Source organism: Xiphophorus couchianus, chromosome 16 (genome assembly GCF_001444195.1).
Source record: "Xiphophorus couchianus chromosome 16, X_couchianus-1.0, whole genome shotgun sequence".
NCBI classification, from domain to species: Eukaryota; Metazoa; Chordata; class Actinopteri; order Cyprinodontiformes; family Poeciliidae; genus Xiphophorus; species Xiphophorus couchianus.
The window spans coordinates 1,248,627-1,271,249 of NC_040243.1; the positions used below are offsets into that span (position 1 = coordinate 1,248,627).

General features: G+C 41.7%; 2 protein-coding genes across 4 annotated transcripts; one reads left to right on the plus strand and one right to left on the minus strand.

The window, feature by feature from the left end:
• The first annotated feature begins 1,148 nt into the window (after positions 1-1,148).
• Positions 1,149-11,079, plus strand: anapc2 (anaphase promoting complex subunit 2). 3 transcript variants are annotated; one of them, XM_028042302.1, is made up of 15 exons: positions 1,149-1,503; positions 2,389-2,635; positions 3,239-3,557; positions 3,637-3,769; positions 4,679-4,886; positions 5,521-5,640; positions 5,734-5,851; positions 6,791-6,969; positions 7,166-7,307; positions 8,569-8,644; positions 8,717-8,920; positions 8,994-9,126; positions 9,575-9,816; positions 10,513-10,723; positions 10,767-11,079. In XM_028042302.1, the coding sequence occupies exons 1-14, from the start codon at positions 1,405-1,407 to the stop codon at positions 10,720-10,722; spliced, it is 2,430 nt and encodes an 809-aa protein (XP_027898103.1). In that variant the 5' UTR covers positions 1,149-1,404; the 3' UTR covers position 10,723; positions 10,767-11,079. The 3 variants fall into 3 exon arrangements, with proteins under 3 accessions (XP_027898103.1, XP_027898104.1, XP_027898102.1); XM_028042303.1 differs by having other exon boundaries at positions 10,810-11,079; XM_028042301.1 differs by having other exon boundaries at positions 10,513-11,079.
• A 547-nt stretch (positions 11,080-11,626) lies between these two features.
• Positions 11,627-21,109, minus strand: LOC114159989 (ras-related protein Rab-35). The gene is made up of 7 exons (XM_028042304.1): positions 20,948-21,109; positions 17,507-18,023; positions 15,812-15,862; positions 14,727-14,850; positions 14,527-14,651; positions 13,751-13,875; positions 11,627-12,622 (listed from the first exon to the last, which is right to left on the minus strand). The coding sequence occupies exons 2-7, from the start codon at positions 17,559-17,561 to the stop codon at positions 12,473-12,475; spliced, it is 630 nt and encodes a 209-aa protein (XP_027898105.1). The 5' UTR covers positions 17,562-18,023; positions 20,948-21,109; the 3' UTR covers positions 11,627-12,472.
• Positions 21,110-22,623: the final 1,514 nt, after the last annotated feature.

A 22,623-nucleotide genomic window follows, 5' to 3' on the forward strand; every position in this document is an offset into this window, starting at 1 on the left:
AAATATTGACAGGTGCAAAATTTAACTTTGTGATTACAGAATCTTTATTTAAATACATGGACATCAAATAAACAAAATAAAACAACATAAATTAGATTTAGAATCATGAGTGGACATACAAACATTAACTTTTAAACATAAATGTATTTATTTACTTATTTAACTCTAATTTCTTTATACTTTGAGCAATTTTGTACTGTTAATTGTTGCTGCTAACAGAATTTCATTGTCTTGCCTTTGCATTAGATGACAAAGTTCTCTATCTAAATAAATTCCAGTTTTATTGACAACTTTAATACTGAAAGTGAACAGAAACAAAATTAAGCTACTCTGGAAACTTAATTTTTTTTAAAAAAAAGGTTATAAATAAGTGTACATATGTAATGTAAATTATTCACACTCTTAGATTTAAATTCAAAATACATTTTCAACCAGTCCTGCCTTGTCCTGTCTGGAAGCTGAGGTTGGAGTTGGAGATTATTGTGATGTTTTTTTACGTCCAAATCTGGAAATCTGCAGTAAAATTGAGCAGAGCAAATAATGCAAATCAGACATAAAACACAGATCAGATAAACAAATTTACTCACATTTTTCACGATTAAAGGAGCTAAATTTCAACTTGTTTTCTATGATGTGTGTGAATTACTGATTTACTAGCATGAAAATGTTATTAATAAAATATGTGACTTGAAAGGGCTGCACACTAGTGCAGTTGGTAGCACTGTTGCCTTGCAGCAAGAAGGTCCTGGATTCGATTTGGTTCTTTCTGCATGGAGTTTGCATGTTCTCATGTGTGGGTTCTCTCTGAGTGCTTCGGCTTCCTCCCACAGTCCAAAAACATGACTGTCAGGTTAATTGGTCTTTCTAAATTCTCCTTAGGTATGGATGTGTGCGTGCATGGTGTCTGAGAGGCACCGGCACCCCATGACCCACTAGGGACAAGGGTGTAAGAAGATGGATGTGACCTGAAAAGTAAAAACAAAATTGTAAATATATTCTAATGTATATTTTAGAAACCCTCGTCAGACCTGCAATAATTTCTTTTTCACTTTGCTTCACTGAAATATTGTATTTTATTTAAAAGTAAAAATTTCTGAAAGTTTATGTGTTCCCTTATCATTCCAGTAGGGGGCAGCACTCAGAGGGTCCGTGTGGGAATCATTAGAAGAAGAAACCGTCTGCAAACCCGCCATGTGAATTAAGGAGTTGTTTAGCTTCCTAATAAATTAATTACAGAACTTTTGACAGCTATTAGAGATTATTATTAAAAACATTTATTTAAACTCATCTGAAATTAGATGCGTATTTCTACTTGCTTTGTTGTTAAGTCAGACGCCGAGCCGAAGCTAAAATGTTAAGCTAACGCCAGTTGGTCCGGGGTTTTGGTGAAAAAGGAGTCAGAAAATGGAGGAAATGGTGGTGGAATTAAACTCTGGGGAACCGTCTGCGCCCGGATCAGACCAGGGGGTCGCCAAAGCCTGGGAATCGGTCACTGCAGCTTTGGTGAGTGGAACCGAACCCCGGTTTGGTGCAGTTAAACAGAGATTGAAGAGCATTTTCAGAACTCTATTCAAATATCTGATTATTTAAGACTTCCCCCCATAGCGAAAGATTATTAACAGTTAGTCTCCAAGCTCATTGTTTATCTGGTCAAATAAAATGTTCGGCCGAATTCGGCTGATATTTGGTAGTTTGTTTATGTTTGCTTACATATTTTATAGGCTGATTACAGATCATTTCAAAGTAATGTGTTGTGATATGGCTCTGGAACAAATTAAAGGGAAGCAACGCATGGGATAACTTAAAATTAGATTTATTTAACAGAAATAACTGGCTAGAGAAAGAAAGAAAGAGAGGCAAGGAGACAAGTAATGGGCGGAATAAGAGAGAGAATAAAGCTGATGGATCTGACGTCACACTGTCCAGCTGCTTCCATTTCCAATCAGCACCAATTAGAAGCTCTGAAACAGAGTAGAGACCCAGAGGAAAGACTTTGGGCCGTTACAAATACAAGAAAATATGATTTTATTTCAGTAATTCAGTTCAAAACGGGAAACTTTCATACTCTGATATCCCCAAGTAGGATAAGAAACAAAAGGTCATTCATTGCTAAAGAAGAGGCTGTTCACAGTGTTGTATTCCAGTATGTTAATGGAAAGTTCAGCAGAAGGAAAAAGTGTGGTTGAAAAAATACACAAGCACCAGAGATACATGCAGTCTTAGAGTTTAGAAGATATTCTCAATGTTTGTTCATGTGAACATAGAATGAGCAGAAACTGGTGTGAAATTCTGTTTCCTGAGAAATTGGGAATCAAATATTTCAGGTGTTTAAAATAATTAGCAGGGGGAGCAGATCCGATGGGTTCTGATGGGGTTTTGTCTCTGTAGGTTTCTCCAGGCAGCTCTCTGTCAGAGCAGGACCGTCTGAACCTGGCGCTGCTCTGCTCTCATGGTTTGGGTCGGCTGCTGGGTGTCTGGCTGCTGGAGTCCCTGCAGGTGCGCCTGTCGTCCTCGGTGGTTCCGGAGTTCTGGTCCGGACTGGAGCAGCCGCAGGACCAACTGGAGGAACGGGACCGGGCCGGAGTTCTTCTCTCCGCTTTCCAGACGTTGCTGGACCGGCTGGATCCGTTCCTGAGTTAGTAGAGCAACACAAACCTCCTGGACCTGGAAGTCTATTGGCTGCTGTAAGCCAGCGGTGACCAAACTGTGGCTCAGGGGCCGCTTGTGGCCCACAGACTGATTTTTTTTTTTTTGCCCCAAACTGCAGCTTGTTTTGTTTATTATTCTAAATGTTTTTAATCAGGGAAAAACTGTCACAACATTTTTCACTTACAATTTACCATTTTACAAACAATTTGTTATAATAAGTAGAACGTTTAAACAAACTTTTACTGAATCTGCGACTTTCCTGCACCAAAATCGGCTTTTATTTTGTATTAAACTTGGCTAAATATAGCGATCCAAGTCCTGTCTTTATGACTGAGAATTAATTTGTTCAGTCAAGCCTAAAATAATTAGAAAACTGAAACCTTTCTTTTAATTCAGTAAAGTGCAAAATTCTTCTTATGTGAATTTTGCTAATTTATTCAGTTTTGGTTTAATTGCTGGACTGACTGTGTTGTTCTTCCAGGATGTTGCTTTTCTTTGAGTCTGTTTTCTCCAGCTAACGATGAATTGATTACTAAATTAGTTTAATTGTGATTAATTGATTCATTGTGTGGCCTGTGGTCTCGTTCAGGTGGGTTGGAGCAGCTGGGGGCGTGGCAGGCTGAGGGCCGCTGCGGCCTGTCGGGGCCGGGCCCTGGGGCCCTCCAGGACCGGGCCTTCACCACCATCCGGGCCTTGCTGCTCTTCTCGCCGCCCGCCGTCCTGCAGCAGCGGGTGCTGGAGTTTTACAGCCGGACCTTCTCCGTCTACATGAGCCGGGAGGGCGGGGAGGACGGCGCCGAGGCCCTTGAGGGTCCCGACGGGGGGGCATGTCCGGGCTGCAGGGCCTCGGCGCCGCACTGCTGGTGCCTGGAGGCCCTGCAGCAGCTGCAGCAGCTCAGCCTCGCCCTGTGAGCCGCCGCCGGGGGTTCTGGGTAAGGGGCGTGGGTGGCGGCGGGTGTGTGACGTGGCGGTTCTGTGTGGCTGCAGGTCCCGGCTGCAGCTGCTGGAGTGGGTCAGCGCCGAGGCCGTCACCGCCATCCTGCACCGCCTCATCGAGCAGCGCATGGAGCAGCACTGCCGCGGCGAGTACGAGCGCTCCTTCCTGCTGGACTTCCAGGAGGTCAGGCGCTTCCTTCACAAAATGGCCGCTAACGCCGCTCTGTTTTCAGCCATTTGACCCGGGTTAGCAGGTCAGAACGGGTTTCTCTGAGCCGCCTTTAAACGCAACATAGCTGTGTTTAAATTTTCTTCTAATTTTGAGAAAACAGAAGTTCACACTTGTGGTGTTTCCATTAAATAAGAAATTAATTTAAACGTGAATAAGCTTGTTGACATGAAAAGTCATTAAAATCAACAGATTTAAACAGTTAAATGAGATATATTCATAATTCAGCTATGGTGGCGCTAGCGCTCATCATCTACCAGCCAGTCAGAGGAGACATCCTCAGGTGTTGGAGCAACAAGCCCCGCCTACTGGGGTGCAGCTACATATGCAGAGTTTGGGTTAAATATGTGACATGAGAGTTAAGGATTTAACAAATTGGAATGAAACAAAAACATTATTCTCCAACCACTTCCTGTCGTCTCCTTTGTCGTCTCCACCAGTAGTAACATCCGGCTGTTTATCACTTTACTGATACGATGTGAAAAACGTTACAATTTTTACAATTCCATTACAATTTTGTGAAATAAATCTATTTTGATGCAGATGAAAAATAAACTCGTGCAAAAACATTTTAGTGAAATTGGTGAGTTTTCTTTAAAGAAATTTCTTTTCATAATTTCAAAGTTCACCATTCTGTAGTAAATGGAAACGCGTGATGCTGCTGCTGCTGTCATGACAGCAAAACATAAAACTTTCCTAATCTGAACAAAATTACTCAGCATTTTCTACGTCACTGTTTACATCGTTATTGTTTTTTGCATTAATAAACTTGATTATTTTATTTGAAAGGTTACGTCGATGTTTATGTGAAATTAAAAGCCGGTCTGTCGCTCTGTGTCTGGACCTGCCTCTCTGGTGGAGCAGTGGTTGGAGCTGGTTCTGGGTTGGCTGGGGAAGGTGTTCGCCACAGAGGGGGACGGAGCCACGCCGGTCCCCATGGATCCCAGCGTTCCCAGTACTCCCAGCGCCTGCGGCAGCCCGGTTCTGAAGCAGTGGCGGTGCCACATGCACCAGTTCTTCTGCAGGATCTACGTCAACATGAGGATCGAGGAACTGTTCAGCATCATCAGAGGTGAGAACGAAGCGACTTCATACTAATCCGTTCATCCCCACCAGCCTGTTCAGTCCGCTTTAATAAAACTCCAGTCCGTTTGTCTAGAAAGTCCAGTTCTGGTGTGAATGGTAATCGACCTCTGACCTCTGGTCCTCCAGACTTCAGTCTGGGTTCAGTTGAAGTGAACTCTGGTTCAGTTTGAATAGATATGTGAACACCAAGCGGACCGGAGACTGTGCCAGAAGCAGGAAGTGGACTACAGCGCAGGGCATTCTGGGTACAAACACAAAGCTAACGTGCTAGCCTAGCGCTAGCAGCAATAAAACGGCTCCTGGTCTTCAGCCAAAGACTAAAGAGAAAAATCTGATGCCTCCATCTTGTTTCCATCTGGTGAAGAAGGAAGTTGCTCTCAGCGTCTTCAGAGGTTTTTGTGTCGTTTCCTTCAGTGGTTCTTGGTGCAGCGCCCCCACAGGCCAGGAGGGGAACAGGTTGGTTTGGGTCAGAACCACAGCAGGAGGTGCAGCAGGTGATGGAGTTCTGGTCACTAATTGAACTGATTCTACTGGACTATCAGGAGGGAAAACTGCATAAAAGTAGTTTTTGTTTTTAATTTTGTTCTTATTTCTAAGCACATTTTTCCTTTTGTTCCCAGATTTCCCAGAATCCAAACCTGCCATTGAGGATCTGAAGTTTTGTCTGGAGCGAACCAACCAGCGCCAGCAGCTCCTCACTTCGCTCAAATCGGCCTTCGAGAGCCGTCTGCTGCACCCAGGTCAGAGTTCACCTGCAGGATGTTTCACCTCAGTAATCAGCTTTATAAAACCTGCAGCACCGGTTTCCATGACAACACCTGCTCCTCCTGCAGGTGTTCACACGTCCGACATCCTCACCGTTTACATCTCGGCCATCAAAGCTCTGCGGGAACTGGACCCGTCCATGGTGATCCTGCAGGTGGCGTGCCAGCCCATCCGGAAGTACCTGCGGTGAGTCCGGCCGCCGGTCCGGTTCAGACGGCTCGGAACGGCGGGAAAATGAGCCAGAGGCAACGGCGTTCTGGTTAAGGAATCAGAATTTCAGCATAAACATTATTTACAACAGTTTTTACAAACATCATTTTAATCTTTACTTTGCAAAAACAAACAGAAATAATTTTTTTTGCAGCTTGGAGCTGCAGGCGCTGCTGATTGATTTTAGACGCTCGTTTAGATCGGTGTCTTATAAAATAAATGTTTCCACCAAGTCTAACTACTGCTGATGCAAGGAGCGGCCATATTGAAACACCTTAAAAGTCATAACTGGGGCAGTTAGTCGCTCCCAGTTTCCCAGTGGGAAATCCAGTTTATTTTATTTTCCAGTTTCAAGTGCAGCTGGAACACAGCATGAATCCAGCTCTAATCCTCAGTAAAAACAAGATTTATCGCTTTTATTTGGGAAAATGTTTTTAAATATGTTTATAAATAAATTGGATTTCAGTTTTTAACAGGAAGATTTTAAAATAATTTTGCACATTTAAAAATATTCAGAGAAAATGAGCCATAAACTCATTGAAACTGTTTTAGATTTTTTATGGAATAAACTGAACAGATTCAGAGATGAAGCATCTGAACCAAAACACAAAGGTTACTTTAAATTTTGTTTTAGTTTTATTTCTGTTTTGATTTGGAAAATTTAAAAAGATTTATTACTTTGGATTTTAAAAAAGGAGTAAAAATTATATCTGTTACCAATATGCCAACCCAAAATGCAAACATGTGATAACTTATTTATTTTTATAAATGGGAATTTTTTGTCTTTTTGTTAGGAGTGCTTATTTCTTGGACATTAAAAATTGTTTTGTTTTTCACTAGTAATTTTTCTCAAGTTTGTATTCATGGCAGTCATATTAACATCAATCCTGAGCATGAACAGTTTTTTTGCTCCAGAACTCGGGAGGACACGGTGCGGCAGATCGTCGCCGGGTTGACGGGCGACGCCGAGGCCTGCTCCGACCTGGCCTCCGAGCTCTCCAGAGGTGACCCCGTGACCCTGGAGATGCAGGACAGCGACGACGAGGGCAACGACCCCGAGGACTGGGCTCCGGATCCCACCGACGCCGTTCCCGGTCAGTGAATGTCAGTGTTGTAGTCAAGACCACCAAACCCAAGACCAAGTCAAGACCGAGACCAAATGCGGTCGAGGCGAGACCGAGACCATCAAAAAATGGTCTTGAGACCAAGACCGGTCTCGAGTTCTACGACACCGGTGAACGGCAGGGGAACCGGGCTGGTTTCACTGAGTTCTGCTTCCACGTTTCTCAGATAAACTGGGCTCCAAGCGGCGCTCGTCCGACATCATCAGCCTGCTGGTCAGCATCTACGGCAGCAAGGAAATCTTCATCGACGAGTACAGAACCGTTCTGGCCGACCGACTGCTGCACCAGCTCAACTACAACACGGCTAGGTGGGCCCGGCAGAACCGAAACAGAACCGACAGGGCAGCAGATTTTAACAAGAACAAACTTGGCACAGATGCTGCCAGGAGTTTGAAATTTTGGAGGAAAAAAAAGCTTCAGGATGGCAGAAATTATATTTACTGAAATTATTTAGATTTTTTTTTAAGATGCCTAACATGACTGAAATGGAAAATTTATTTTTGCACTAAAATAGCCGACATATTTTGAACCACATAAATATGGAAACATATTTCTTCTTCATCTTGTATTTCCTTTTTCTGCTGGACATGTTTCAAAATGGCTGCCACTTTTATGATGGACAATAGATGTTTGCATTAAAATTGGTAGTATTATTAGAGAGGACAGCTAACCAAAAGTTAGGTTCACGAACCACTAATTCACTAAACAAGAATCTTAACTGCTAAACATAAAAAAGCAATTGTGGAAGCTAATGCTAACTGCTACACAAAATATAGAGAAAGCTAACACCAAGCTTCTAAAGCAAAGCTCTATGAAATGCTTTGTTGCTGAAAATGTGCTATAAAAATAAAATTGGCTTCTAAACACAAACTAGCAGAAGCTAATTCTAACCTGCTGCACACATGAAGAATTAGCAGAAGCAAAAGCTGAACTGTTAAACATAAAAAAAGGTGGAAACAATTACTAAACCTTTTTCCAAAAATTTAGCAGAAGCTAACAATAAAACGCTAAACAGTTTTAAAAATAGCGTTAACCACAAAATACAACATTAACCTGTAAACAAAAAAAATCAACAAAAGCTAATCCTAAACTGCTAAACACAAAAAATAGTGGAAACTATTGCTAAACATTTTCCAAAAATGTATCAGAAGCTAACAATAAAATGCGCCAATTACACGCTAAACACGCAAGAAAATTAGCAAAAGCTATCGCTAACCATTTTCTCCTTCCAGTTGTCGACTAGCAAACAGCAAAACCCCAACTTTCTGATCTTCCTGCATATTATTACTTTAAAGTTAAATATGATGACCAAGGTGAAAAATTATACATAAAGTTCATCCTAGTCATGAAAATTGGAAACATTTTCAGGCAGTAGCATGTTTAACAGGCTTCAAAATGGCAGCCATTTTGAAAATGGCTGCCATTTTGAAAATGGCTGCCATTTGGAAATTTAAATGGCTAACGGGAAAAATGGGAAACACACAGCCTGACTGGTTCTGACAGTAAAACTTGGTGCTTGGACTAGAGCTGCGTTTCCTCTCTGACCTTTGACCTGTCGTTCCTCTTCAGGGAGATTCGTAACGTGGAGCTGCTGAAGCTGCGCTTCGGAGAGTCTCACATGCATTACTGCGAAGTCATGCTGAAGGTCGGCCCCTCGTTTATTCACCGACGCTCCCTGAACGCCTCGCCGTGGTTTAACGTGTCTGTCGCTGTGCAGGACATGGCCGACTCTCGCAGGATCAACAGCCACATCCGCGAGGAAGAGTCGAAGCTGAGTGAGGAAGAGCAGCCGCCGCTGGCGCTGTCCGCCATCGTCCTGTCGTCGGAGTTCTGGCCCACGCTGAAGGAGGAGAAGCTGGAGCTGCCGGCCGCTGTGTGCCACGCCATGGAGGCATACACACGGCGCTACGAGAAGCTCAAGGTGAACCGTCCGGCGGTTTAACCTGACTGTTAGCTTCCTGATGGTTAGCTTCCTGACGCTGTGGTTGTTCCAGGCCATGCGGACGCTGAGCTGGAAGCCTCACCTGGGCTCCGTCACTCTGGACCTGGAGCTGGAGGACCGGACCCTCACCAACCTCACCGTGTCGCCCTTCCACGCCGCCATCATCCTGCACTTCCAGGAGAAAAGTATGAGCTCTGGGTTTAGACTCAGGTTTGGCTTCATAAAGTGAAAGTCTCAGGTTCATTTTCCTTCAGATGGATTAGATCAAAGAAGATTCATGTGTTGCAAAGGCCTAGTCAAAGTTTAGGCATAAATCAGAGAATTTGTGACAAGAAAAAACTGATGGCAGCTCAGATTGGATGGAGAACGTGAGGTTTCAGCAGAATGTAGTTCTAAGGGGGGCTGAATATAGGTGCAGGCCACACTTTTCAGATTTTATGCATACTTTTTGTTAGCTGAAGCCTTAAACATGATCAGGTATGGAAGGGGTGTGAATACTTTTGCTAGTTTGAAAATGAAAGTCATTTTTTTTTCTGCATTTTAAATTCTGATGCTGATCCAAACCGATCAGGTGATTCCTTTGTGTCTCCTCTTCCTCCTCGTCTTCCTCCTGCCTGTCCTTTAACCTGGCAGGCTCGTGGACCCTGGAGGAGCTGAGCGTGAAGCTGGGAGCCCCCAAGGAGCTGCTGCACAGGAAGCTGGCGCTGTGGCAGCAGCAGGGCGTCCTGCGGGAGGAGGCGGCCGGCCGCTATGTCGTCATGGAGACGGGCGCCACGCGCGACAGGCTGGACCGCGGCGTGATGCTGATCGACAGCGACGAGGAGCGCGACTCCAACACCACCACCCAGTCTGAGCAGAGGGAGGAGAAGCTGCAGGTCTGCAGTCACTTCCTGCTTCCTCCCAAACGCAGAGGGAGTTTTAAAAGTCAAAGAAAGAGCTAGCACAGAAATAGATAAATAATATTTAAACTGCTGTCAATGAAGGTGGACATCAACTGAGCTGAACGCCAGGAAAATCCACCTGCAGTACCATAGTTCAACCTAAAGAGGGCAGCACTGAGACACATTTAGGCCAAATAACAGAACTGAACAAAGTGACACAAAAATATGATGCTGCACTTAAAGGTGCAGCATCATATTATCCACGTTGTGTTTTAATGTTTTTCCCTCATCAGATACAAACCTGGAGTTTTATTTTGGATTCTTTCATGTTTGAGAAATCTTTCATCTCCATGGCAACCATTCAGCTGCAAAACGCCTGGGTGGACGTAGCCCCGCCTTCAAGGTGGAGCTCCTCCCCCACTCAGCTCCTATTAGCTATCCAATTAGCAAAGAGCTACTGGAACTGAGCTGCTGCTCAGAGCAACGCTGGTAAAAACGTTGTAATAAAGGAACCATGTGGGAATAAATTCAAAATATGAGTAAAATCGAAATAACGTAGGTGTAAAGTAATGAAATTATAAGATTAGTTATGTTATTATGAGAATAAAATAAAGATGTTAAGAGAATAAAGTCATAAGCAGCATCAGTTCTGTGTAACTAAACGACCTTTGACCCTGTTTGTTCCCACAGCTGTTCTGGGCCTACATCCAGGCCATGCTCACCAACCTGGACAGCATGACGCTGGAGCGCATCCACACCATGCTGCGCATGTTCGTCGCCACGGGACCCGTCGTCACGGAGATGGACGTCAACGAGCTGGAGGCCTTTCTGCAGAGGAAAGTCAGGGAGCATCAGCTGATCGTTTCCACCGGCATCTACAGACTGCCCAAGACCAGCTGAGGAGGACGGGGCGTTCAGGGGAAACGGGAATGTACAGGACTGAGGAGGACGGGGCGTTCAGGGGAAACGGGAACGTACAGGACTGAGGAGGACGGGGCGTTCAGGGGAAACGGGAACGTACAGGACTGAGGAGGATGGGGCGTTCAGGGGAAACGGGAACGTACAGGACTGAGGAGGATGGGGCGTTCAGGGGAAACGGGAACGTACAGGACTGAGGAGGATGGGGCGTTCAGGGGAAACGGGAACGTACAGGACTGAAGAAAAACTCCTGCCTCCTGACTGCTACAGATAAAAACCACTGAATGAAGTTTTCAGCGTTTTGCTTTAGGAAATTAAAATGTTTAAGATCTTTTTTTTTTCATTTGCATTTCTAAGTTTTTATTGAAATATCAAAATGCTAAGATCTTTGACAGAGTAAAAATAATAATTATTGATGAATATCTGATAAAAAAAAAAACAGAAGCTAATTTAAGATCTCTAACTCATCTGGAGATAAAATTACAGCTCGATATTTCTAGATCAGTTTTATTATTTACTTTCTAGATATCTGCAATTTAATTTGCACTAATTGAATCAATAAATCTTATTTAAAAATAAAAAGTCTTTAATTGGACTTATGACTATTCAGAACATAAACAAGATCCCAAATTTTGGTTATAACTTTATTTAATTAAATTTAATTAAAATCTGAAATATCTTTCAGTCATTAATTAATTAGATATGTTGAGTTAAAGCTTCCATGCAACTTATTGGTAAATCTGTCATTTGGTCCTAATTAGAGATATTATAATTTACTAACACATTTAGTCATAACCTAACATCCTGAATGTGGTGAAGCTGATTTTATGTTAAACAGCTTGCCATACGGTCCTGCGTTTCCTCTGAGCAGAAGTTTCAGTCCGTCTGAAACTTTCAACGTTTATTTTCTATTCAAAGCATCAAACAGCAGCAGACGGATACATTTCTACACATTTCAGGCAGAACAGGTTTACATTTTTATAGACATAAAGAGGATTATTCTGGACCAGCGTCTCAGCTCAGTCACTGTCAACAGAACTTTTGGACTTATTGCTTTATTTTAACATTTTCATGGCAGCAGACATTAAAAGCTCACAGGAGGTTAAGTCATTCAGACTGAAATAAGGCAGATTACCAAACTCATCACTTTAGTAACAAACCGTTCCCTTTTGAAGGATTAAAACAGAAAAACGTAACAGGTTCAGGAGTGAAGTTAAAGGAACAGGCCGGTGTTTTTACCCTTTCAGCTGAAATCAGACCAAACGTCTGGAAAACTGGGCAGAAACTCTGGAAGGTTTTCCAGACGTCACCAAGATATGACAGTTCTGTTCAGGAGGAATTATTAATCAATCATTTTAATATTTATGTTTTTACCGATTACAGTTGTAAGGGAAAAAATAAATCTGATTAAAAAGTAGGATATTTTTACAGCTTCAGGTGGGAAAGTGAAAGCTGATCATTTGTATCAGTTTTATCCATAAAACCACAAACTTTTATCTTATAGTTTTAATTTATAAAATATGTATGAATGGATCAGATTTGCCTGAAACATCCGAGTGCATATGAAGGAATATTTAGTTTTTCTAAACGTGGAACAGCCATGCAGAGAGCCTGAAACAGCGGCCTGCTCCCTCAGCTCCTGGTCAGTGCTGCAGACTTTTCCCTCAGGTTGAACCGTGAACCGCCGGCCGCTCTGCGCTGCAGCAGCGCCGTGCCGCAGCAGCGCCGCGCCTCAGCAGCACTTCTTGGCTCGCTTGCGGTGGCCGCGGTCTTTCTGGGTGCTGATGTTGACCGTGTCTTTCTCGCGGAAGCGCTCCCTCTCGGCACGGTCCCGGCTTTCCTTCTTGGCGTGGAGAACCATGCGAGTAAACGCCATGAACATCTGGAAACACGAGGAAAACCGAGCATGAACAACAGAACTGGATATGCTTCAGAAAACGTCCCGATTAAATCTGGATGTTCTGCTCCTCAGTCAAGAAGCTGCTGGTTATAAAACCCAGAAACATCTGGACTGTTTCCAATAAATAAAACATTTTTAACTGGGAAACATCAGACGTGACCTAAATGACTAAATTATTCATATTTATAGTTTTTAAAACAAACACTTTAGTTTTCTGCTGAAAATGTGTTTAATTTTTTATTCTGTTTAATAAAAAGTCATAATTCAGTTTTGATAAACCAAAGACAGGAAGTATAAGTAACAATTAAGGGTTTTTTCTGCTCAAAATAATAAAACTTCATCAGATTAGTAAGTTAGTGTTTATATTCTTAGCGATTATATATTTAGGGTGCAAGCAATTAAAAAAACATTTTTTATGAATTTAGATTGTTTTCCAGAAATTAACTTGATTGACTTTAAAAAAAAAAAAAACAATCTTTTTTAAATTTTAATAATTAACAGGAGACTTTTTTTTTAATTGCAACTTCTACTTTATTGCAGCTTTATTTTGAAAATCACAGAATGTGAAATAAACAACCTTAGAAAGTAGTTTGTTCTTCAACGTGAAAAATAAAACCAGAAAATTCTGATGAATTATTAAATAGATTTTTAAAACAAATTATAAAGACATTTTTTTCTCATCATAGGAAAAGCTAATGTTAGCAGACATTAGCTTTTAGCAACATCTATGCTAACAGTAGCTTGCTAGCTAATGTCCTTGATTCTGAAGTCAAATCAGTACAAAGGTTAAAATCAGCCATTTTAACTTTCCTTCAGGTTATTTGGTAAAAATGTTTTCTATAATGTTTTTTGATGCAGGAACTGAGAATCTCGTGAAAAAATCTTTTTCTGTTACATCAACATTTCCATAAAAAAGCAACAATCCCATTAATGCAAAGCTTTTCAAAGGTTTTCAGAATTTCTGAGCATCTGCTCAGGTTTTATTTGGACCTTTGTTCCTTTTTTTAGCTGAAAATAAAAATAAAATAAAAGTTTGACAGAAAATATAATTTTAGCTGCAGCAAGATGATTAGTTGGAATCTTTGGGTAAAAATGAATAAAATCTTTCACCTCTTCTACATTTTTATTTTCTTTGGCACTTGTCTCAAAAACCGGGACGCCCAGTGATTCCCCGAACTGCACGGCGTCCTGGGTGTCCACCTTCTTCTTGGCCGGATCGTCGTTCTTGTTCCCCACTGAGCAGAAATAAAGAAATAAGAATAAAACCTGGTTCTGATTTTCTGTTTTTAACGACTCCACATCCAGAAGGAAGTTCAGTCGGTTTGAACAATGAGAGAGCGCATCAGGTTGCAGTATGTTATCATTTCCTTCCTCAGAGCAGACAGAGCGTCTGCATGGTGCAACAGATTAATTAATTATAGCTGCAACATTTGATCAGTTTATTGTAAACTCCTCCAACGTCTCTGTCACATTACAACGTAAACCTTAAACTTATTTTATGCTATAAACCAACAAAGTGCATTGCTATGAAATGGAAGAACTTTTTTTTTTTTACAAATTGAAGTCTGAAAAGTGTGGCACACACACTTTGTAGAGACACCATTTGATGTAACAACAGCTGCAGATCTTAGAAACAAAGTGCTATAAAAAAAAACATCCAGCCGTTTTTGGTGTCTGGAAATTGAGCCATTTCAAAATCCTCCAGATGTTCAGGGCTTTGTTAGTAATTTTATTTCACACACTAGTGTAAAATATAGAAAACTGTCTGGTTTTTCTTCAGCTTCACAGTAAAGAGCTACTTTATATTAAATTTATCGCCTCTTTAATCTGCAGAAGAAGAGAAAAGGTTTCGGGGTGTGAATACTCGCGCGCAGCAGCCGACCCACCCAGGATCTTGCAGACGGTGTCGCAGTTCTCGGAGATCTCGTTCAGCCAGCGCTTGACGTTGACGAAGGACTCCGGGTTGGTCACGTCGTAGACGATGATGACGCCGTGCGTGTTCCTGTAGTATCTGTCGGCACAAGGCGCAGGATCAGCGCTACGATCCGACACGCAGAACAGAAACCCAGCAGAGAGGCAGCGTTACGTGGAGGTGATGGTTCTGAATCGCTCCTGACCCGCCGTGTCCCAGATCTGCAGCTTGACGCGTTCGCCCTCCATGTCCACCGTCCGGATCTTAAAGTCCACTCCGATGGTGGTGATGTAGCTGCCTGCAGGAAGTTAGAAAAGCGTCACAAACCATGCATTCTTACTGGTTGTGTTTTTAACTCAATATTTGAATCTGTTGCTTCATTGTTTTGTGCATCATTGACTTCTACACTGAAATATTGAATGACAAATTTATTTCTATTCAGTTCGTTTTCTGCACCTGACGTCGTTTTTACTGTCGGTTTTTTTATCTCATGTTCGGATATTTAATCTTCTCTCCCAAATAAGGGATAAAAAAAATGTTTTTACTAAAACAAACTAATAGCTAAAATTAGCTTTTTATTAGTTTGTTCAACATGAACATATACAAATTTGCATTTGATGCATATTTGTTTAGGACTTTTGTTACTCATAATTTAATCATAATAAAATATTGGAGGAAAATATGTCGATAAAAAGATTTGAAAAACATTTTTCTCATTTTGAAATGACTCAACAGATCAGAGTTAATGTTTCAGAGGCTCCTGGGTTCAAAAATGTCCCCAAATAATTCAATTAAGAAAAAGGAATAAATATTTTATTTAATTAAAAAATGCAATTTAATTACTAAACTGTCTTAAGCCTCTAATTTCAGGGTTTGTGTGAATATTTGCTGTACATGTTGAGGACAGCACATCAAAAGAACAAAAATGGCTGAAAATACATTTTCATTTTGCTCCTTTATTCTATTTGCTGTAAAGTTTTTATGCTGATGTTTGAAACGGATCAAATTCCTTGTTTTTTCACCAAATCTGATTCTGCATCAGTTACTGAGCGTTTTAAAATAAAACCAGTTTATAAAGGCTGTTTGTTCAGTCTGCAGGAACCCTGCGGGTTGGGAAACAGAACCAGGATAAGCGGCTCTCTGCGCCTCATTTCCAGTTTTTCTTCATAACTTCGCCCTGCAGACGTGTTGGGACGCCTGGCAGCGCCGACGATGCCTGAACCTGATCAAACGGCCGACCTGCAGCCAGAGAAACTCACCGGAGAAGGAGTTGTCTGCGAAGCGCAGCAGCAGGCTGCTCTTCCCCACATCTGAGGAGGAACAGATGAGAGAGGAGATTAGAAAGGCGGTCAAACCGGTCTGAGGAACCAGCAGGCGAGGCGGCTTCCTCCCAGTAAAACCAGCAGGGAGAGACCAACTGAACCGGAAGCTACTGGAGCAAAACTCAGGTTCAGCATCAAAATGCTGATTTATTTTAGTTTTACCTTCCACTCAACTTTCCAGCAACCCACTGGCTCAACCAGCCTTACTGTCAAGTGTCCTCACTGCTTCATTAGGTAAAACCAAACTGGGAGCGTACTGGTTACCTGACAGGTGAACCTGAACAGACCAGCAGCAAACAAACAAACTGGAAACAAGAGAATAAATCTGGTCAACAGAAAAAAAAACTTTTTCAATAAAACAGTTTGAGGTTTTTTTTTCCATTTTTTGAAATCGGTTTATTTCATTAAACTGTATTTTTTCTTCATCGTATGGGTCACATGATCCACCGCCGCACGGAAACGACAGGAAGATGACGCAACGCGTTTTTTTTTTTTTACCCCTCCAGGGTATTTTGTGGCTCTAGTGTCCCTTATATGACAGCAGGCTGACAGGAAACGGGGGAAGACATGCGGCAAATGTCGTCGGGTCCGGGAGTCGAACCCGCAACGGCCGTGTCGAGGACTCAAGGCCTCCAAATATGGGTCGCGCTAACTGCTACGCCACCACGCCACGCCCAATGCAACGAGTTTTTAAATGATTTTCACCTAAACAAACGTTCAGAATTGTGTTTATTATCTAATGGAATCAAAAAGATTTTTTACTTCTGACTAAATTACTAACATAAATAACTGATGATGTAATTGACTGAGTGGCAGGTTTTGTTAACCAGGAAATGCTGACAGTGAAACAGACAAACGGTTCAGGAAACCACTGAACTCCAGGATTCTCCAGGATCTGCCGGGTTTCTGTCCTGATAAAAGCTGCTGCCAGATCATTTTATTCATTAGTGTAACTAATATTATGACTTTATGCTGGTAATATTAGTTTATCGAACTGTTACAACTTTTTTCTGTTAAAACTTTTGTGTATTATTACAACAACTTTCTCAAATTAAGACTTTTTTTATTGAGACTTTTTTCTCATTATTCTTGTATTATTAGCTACTGTTTATTATTTAAACTTCATCGTCTGACATCTTAATTCTCATATTATTGCGACTTTAAAAAAAAAGACTAATGTTTTATTTTGACTTTATTCTTGAATTATTTCAGCTTCATTGTTGTACATTTTTATTCTCGTAATTTAATTATTTTTTCCTTAGGCTGGCTCCAACTCTGCCATAAATTAGACGCCCCTGTCCTGCAGGTAAGATACTGACTGCTCCTACTTACTTCACACAACCACTATAAACATGATGATTATGTGTTTGTCTTGTTTTTATGCACCAACATGATTAAAATGCTCAAGAAAAATGAGGTGAATAAATTTAGCTAGTTCAGCAGAAATGCTCCTCTTCCTCCTCCTCACTGTGATGAAGGTTAGACCATAAAAATGATGCAATGATAAATATAATCTGTGGATCCTGCAGTTCAGGATAATAAACTCTCCTTTATGGGGAAATAAAATCATTATTGACCCGATTCTGAGGTAAAGGAAGCAGAACTGAAGGAGTTTTAGTAAAACATACTAACTGGAGTCTCCGATGATGAGCAGCTTAAAGAGATGATTGTAGTCTTTTCCTGCCATCTGAATGGCCGTGAATCCACGTTCCCAGTAAAACCAGTTTCATATGAGGAGGTGACCTCTGACCCCCCCAGGAGCACATGCAGTTTGTGTTTACTTCAGCAGCTCCGGTCGGGGAGCATTTCCAGGTGAATCTGCTGCTGTAGTCGTCCAGACGCAGCGCGCGGCGTTTCTGCAGCGCCGCAGCGTTCAGCATGCAGGCCGCATGTCACAGCCGCCCTCCTGCAGCCGAACCCCGTCCCGCCGGAGCAGCGACGCACCCACGGCTCTGGACCCACGGCTCTGGACCCACGGCTCTGGACCCGCAGCTACTCCATCACCGAGGCATTGTGCCGGTTCTGGTCCTAAATCAACCGGAGCGAGGCGTTCCTGTTTCTGTTCCTTTGTTTCACTTCGCTTTCCCCAGCGGTCAGGTGAAGTCACAGATCTCACTTCTTCTTCTTCAGGGTTTTAAGATGAGAGAACCTAAAACAGGCAGGAGGAGAAATGTTAGATGAATTGCTTCAGTTTTACTGACTGAGCTACAGGTGCAGCTTTCTGGCTGATTACCGATCTTTAAAAGTCGGACCTGCCCATTCTGATTTTGGCCGATAATTTTTTTTTGTCTAAAATGAAAGTTGCTGAGTTGGCAACAGCAGGGTCACTAATGTTACCTGCAAACCTGCAGGGCTCAGCCCGGTGGGCGGGGCTAACCCGGTGTGCGGGGCTAACAGCCAAACCTCTCAGTGCAGAGCAGAATAGGACAGCGGCTGATTTTAAGGCTTTTGTTGAGGAAGATAAGATCTGCTTCACGTACAAGCATTGGCCGATCATCAATCTCCCAAAACGAAGGAAATCGGCGCCAATAGATCGGTGCGCCCCTGGACTGAGCCGCTCCTGAGTCACTACTCACTTCCGGCTCTCTGACTCAGCTGGATCCGGTGCTGGAGGAACCCAGCAGGCGCCAACCGGGCCTTCAGGGCTCCTTCCACACGTCATGGATTTGTAAATGCAGCAGCTTCTGTAGCAACCAGCGCTTCCTGTTTCCAGCGACCTGCTGGAGATCCGTCAACTCAGCTTTTCAATCCGCCGTTACGCAGGACGCAACGTTTCACGATTAAAACATTTTTATTGTACTTAGTGAGATACGACTATTATCTAATATAATATCTTATTCATTGAGAGTTGGGTTGGCAAAATAATTATTTATGCTTGAAAAAAATTAAAAGTTACTCATTTGCATCAAAATCAACATAAACAGAAGCTTTTATAAGGGACTGTTGACGGATTTCACATGCTAACGTTGCTAATGCTACATCACTGACCATGGAGAGCAACTCAAAAGGGTCAATGAAAGAAACTCCATTAACTGAAACAGTGAAGCATTATTTCCACTGTTGAGTTAAGCTAACGCTAGCTGGTTAAATATGAGTAAACACACCAAACGGCCACAGGTGGCGCTCTGAGCGCCGTCGAGATGCGCTTCCCAAAATCCCACAATGCTCCATTTTTCTGCGGCACGAATCAGAAAAATGATCAGCTGCTATTAAACGGTGAAACAACCAACCAAACCATTGCAAGTTTTATTTGATCACTACAGAAAATATGATGTAAAATTACCAGAAAGAAAAACTTTACAGAGCTGCTGCTTTATAGCTCTACATGGAGTAGAGCCGTGTTTGTTTTGAAACTGTTTATTTTAGTTCAGAATGATTCATTATTTGTTCCTCAGCAGTAAAATTAATTTGTATCAACAGCAAGCAGACGGACAAATGGAAGCAAACAATATAGATAAGCAGCTATAATAATATAAAATAATTGCAGAGGTGACTTTAAGATTAGATCAGAATGTAAATATTTTTACTGTCCCTCTGGGTTTACAGGCTGCCAGTTAGAGGATAATAGAAGCATGGAAACTCAAATACATAAAAAAAATACATAAATATTTTTATTTATGTATTTTTATGTATTATCAGACAGCACAAGAGACCGAAGAACTCAGACAAAAACTGTTCAAATTTAGGGTTATGTCTGGAAAGTATAACACATTCACAATGTCAGGCTCCAAATCTGAGCTCATATAGTAAATATTTATATGACTATTTCTCCCATTTCAGGAGAAAAGTTGTCTGAAAGCAGGGGTTGGAGACCTATCGAACCAGGACACTATGGAAGGATTTAAAAGCGTTGTGGATCGCCCAGCCTTACTGTAATCACCCACAGTGGTGAATAACCACTTATGAAAAAAAAAGAAAATCTCCTGGTAGCATTCAGATAATTGCAACTTTTGCTCCACTTCTGACCAGCATCTTGAATATGATGTGGACTAGCATAAGCGCCCCACTTTTTCCTCCAACATCTTTGTACTGGAGTCACACATAGACTGTGGTTAGACACAGAGAAAAATGGTTTCAACTGAAGGAAGCTAATTATCGCGGCTAAAGATAAAGGAGAGAATCTGTTTTGCTTTTTTCTTTACGTGGTCTGGCTGTTGACTCTGTGCGCTTCTGCGTAACGGCATTTCTGAAGCCACTTGTGCTCAGTGCATGGTGTTCTGTGTCGTCTATGAGCACACATGCATTTCTGGTTATCCTGTAGAAAAGTTTGCTTTGTTGTTAAAAAACTACTATGACAGATTTTGACGGGATGCTGTGAGGCGCGCTGCGTCACCGTCCTTTTATGGAGGTGCGTTTCCGGTTTTGAGGGCATGACTCATCAGGCTCCTTTTGCTCAGACACTTGGGGAAAAAAACAATGGAAATGTTGATTATGATTCTTTTTATATTTACTTTCAAGAAGTTGTTTGGCTCTGGAGATTCTTGTTTTCCAAGGAAGTGTAGCCTAGCATAGTTTCACAATTTAATCAACGTATTTCACATTTAAACATTAATCATTTGCATATTAGAACATTCTCATTCATTACATGACTCTTCAAATGGTTTCAGTCCCTTAAAAGAAACCAATTTTTTTTAGCTGAACATAAAAACGCAAAAATTATAATTTTCAGATCTCTGTATAGTTTTCTTTCCCTGACATTAATCGGAATAACTTGTAGTGAAACTAGTTCTCCATTTAACAACATGTCACTGTGGACTTTTCTGGATGTGAAACTGATGTTTTGCACCAACGGTCAAAAGTTTCAGCTACGAACCGAACCGGTGGGTGGTCGCCCTGGTCGGTCCTAAACCCCCAAAATAGGCACACAAAACACATTTTAACAGCAGGACAGTCCAACAGGAAAAACAAATATCCATTTAAATGAGTTTGTTGGAGAGTGTCCACAGTCATGGAGCCCTCCAGGTTTGTTTTCCCACCCTGGAATGACGGAGTGGGCCCTGAATCTGGAATGTCAGGAAACTTCCAACGGCCCGGACAAACTCCGGAGCAGCTGCGGGAAAATGGAGCACTTACTTCGGTCATCTGGCGGACTCGGTGCTCGGACGGCGGCTCATGTTTCCAGGCCCCGCGGCAGTCGCTAGTTTTAGCCTCGGTGGAGCCTACTGGAACAGCGCTGTCTCCGGTCGGAATGCCTCCCCACCGCCGCGGCCACACCTGACTGACTGACGGCGGCTGGTGATGAGCTGATGCTGCGTTCAGGAGGGTGGGAAAATCCAGAGCTCCAACGTGTTTCCCCGGGAAAATCATTAAATACGTTGAATATAGAAACTTCTACCAAAAATATTTCTAATCTTTGTTTTTAATGCAAGATAAACTAATCTTACCTGCCGAAAAGTCAATAAACTTTTCTTTAACGTAACTAAAGTACAATTCCGCGTCATGATGTATGGCAAGCTGTTAGTGACAAATATTTGCACTTTTCCATACCGTCTAGAGAAAAACTTGTTATAAAAATTACCTTGTCTGAATTGGGACACTGTAAAAGTCAGAGAAAATAAACAAAATATTGTAAAGTGCTCAAGACGGCCAAACTCCCACTAATCTTTTTATTTCATACATTAATGTCTATACTTATTTTTTACTGGTATTTTTATATTTTTTGTTTATTAGTTTATTATCAGCGCCTTGAACCACATGGATTTCTTTACCAGCAATTAAATAATTTTTTCTGTTATTTATATAGTAAGCTGTAAGGGTCAAACATTGGGTCCAGAAATCCACCTGGGGAAAAAACTATAAAACATTACAGTTCAATCAGTCAGAATACTATAAATATTACTGAAAACCACAATAGAAAGCAAGGCAAACGCATTTTTACCCTTATATTTTTAGCAGTGAGAAGAACAACGCTTTGTCCTGTCATCAAACTTCTCTTTTTAATAGCAACAAATTACTTAACTGCTAGAAAAAGTGGCGTTCACAGACTAAACAGATTTGACACCAACGGCTTGCCGTAGCCTCTCACCAGTTGCGCTTCTGTACTGCGTGTGCAGCATTTCGTCTCTATGCTGCATTCAAGTCAACTCGTACACTGGACTATCCGCATTAATATGACTCCAAAATGTCAAAACGAGGCCTTTTTAACTTTTCCACATAGAAAATTATCACAAAATTTAAGTGTGCACTTAATCTACACTGAAAACAAAACAAGTGAAGCTAATTTTATATAGTTTTCAAACCTTTTCTGTATTGATAGTCACTGGTGTGTCTTACATTTTAGGGTGTAAACAAAACATTTTGATTTCCATTTTCCATTCCATGTTTTTCTACGAAAGCATTTACATAAATTATGGGTATGGATTTGGTTCAGTAAAACTTTTGGTGACATGATATCACCTGTGTGGTTTAGTTGTTTTTTGGTTAAAGGTTCAAATTTCACAGCGAGATTCAAATGAAACCAGCAGAAAATTTTCGGAGTAGAACTGATTTGAGCTTCAGCTGATTTGAGATGACAGACGCTGATGTGGACATCGGCTTCCTGGTTGCAACATCAGAGTCGCATCCTGTCACAGTTAGCGTTGAGAAACATTAGAGAGTTTTATAAAAACCTCAGAATTTCTGCTACCTGCTGAAGTTTTAATCCTCCTTGTTGAATTTTGATCCAAATGTCAGATGAAACTCAGGAAATCGGATTATTTTAGGCTACAGAAAATGCAGGTGGTTTTACAACGACATTTCTTAGAGCACAC

What these genes read in the sequence shown, in the direction of transcription:
- LOC114159989 (XM_028042304.1), bottom strand. Translation starts at nt 17,561, where the DNA reads ATGGCAGGAAAAGACTACAATCATCTCTTTAAGCTGCTCATCATCGGA. An exon ending in GCTCATCATCGGAGACTCCA is followed by an intron (nt 15,863 to 17,506) that starts GTTAGTATGTTT and finishes GTTCCTCCTCAG; the next exon opens with ATGTGGGGAAGAGCAGCCTG. An exon ending in CACCGTCTGCAAGATCCTGG is followed by an intron (nt 13,876 to 14,526) that starts GTGGGTCGGCTG and finishes ATTTCTGCTCAG; the next exon opens with TGGGGAACAAGAACGACGAT.
- anapc2 (XM_028042301.1), top strand. Translation starts at nt 1,405, where the DNA reads ATGGAGGAAATGGTGGTGGAATTAAACTCTGGGGAACCGTCTGCGCCC. An exon ending in AATCGGTCACTGCAGCTTTG is followed by an intron (nt 1,504 to 2,388) that starts GTGAGTGGAACC and finishes TTGTCTCTGTAG; the next exon opens with GTTTCTCCAGGCAGCTCTCT. An exon ending in CAGCAGCTCAGCCTCGCCCT is followed by an intron (nt 3,558 to 3,636) that starts GTGAGCCGCCGC and finishes GTGTGGCTGCAG; the next exon opens with GTCCCGGCTGCAGCTGCTGG.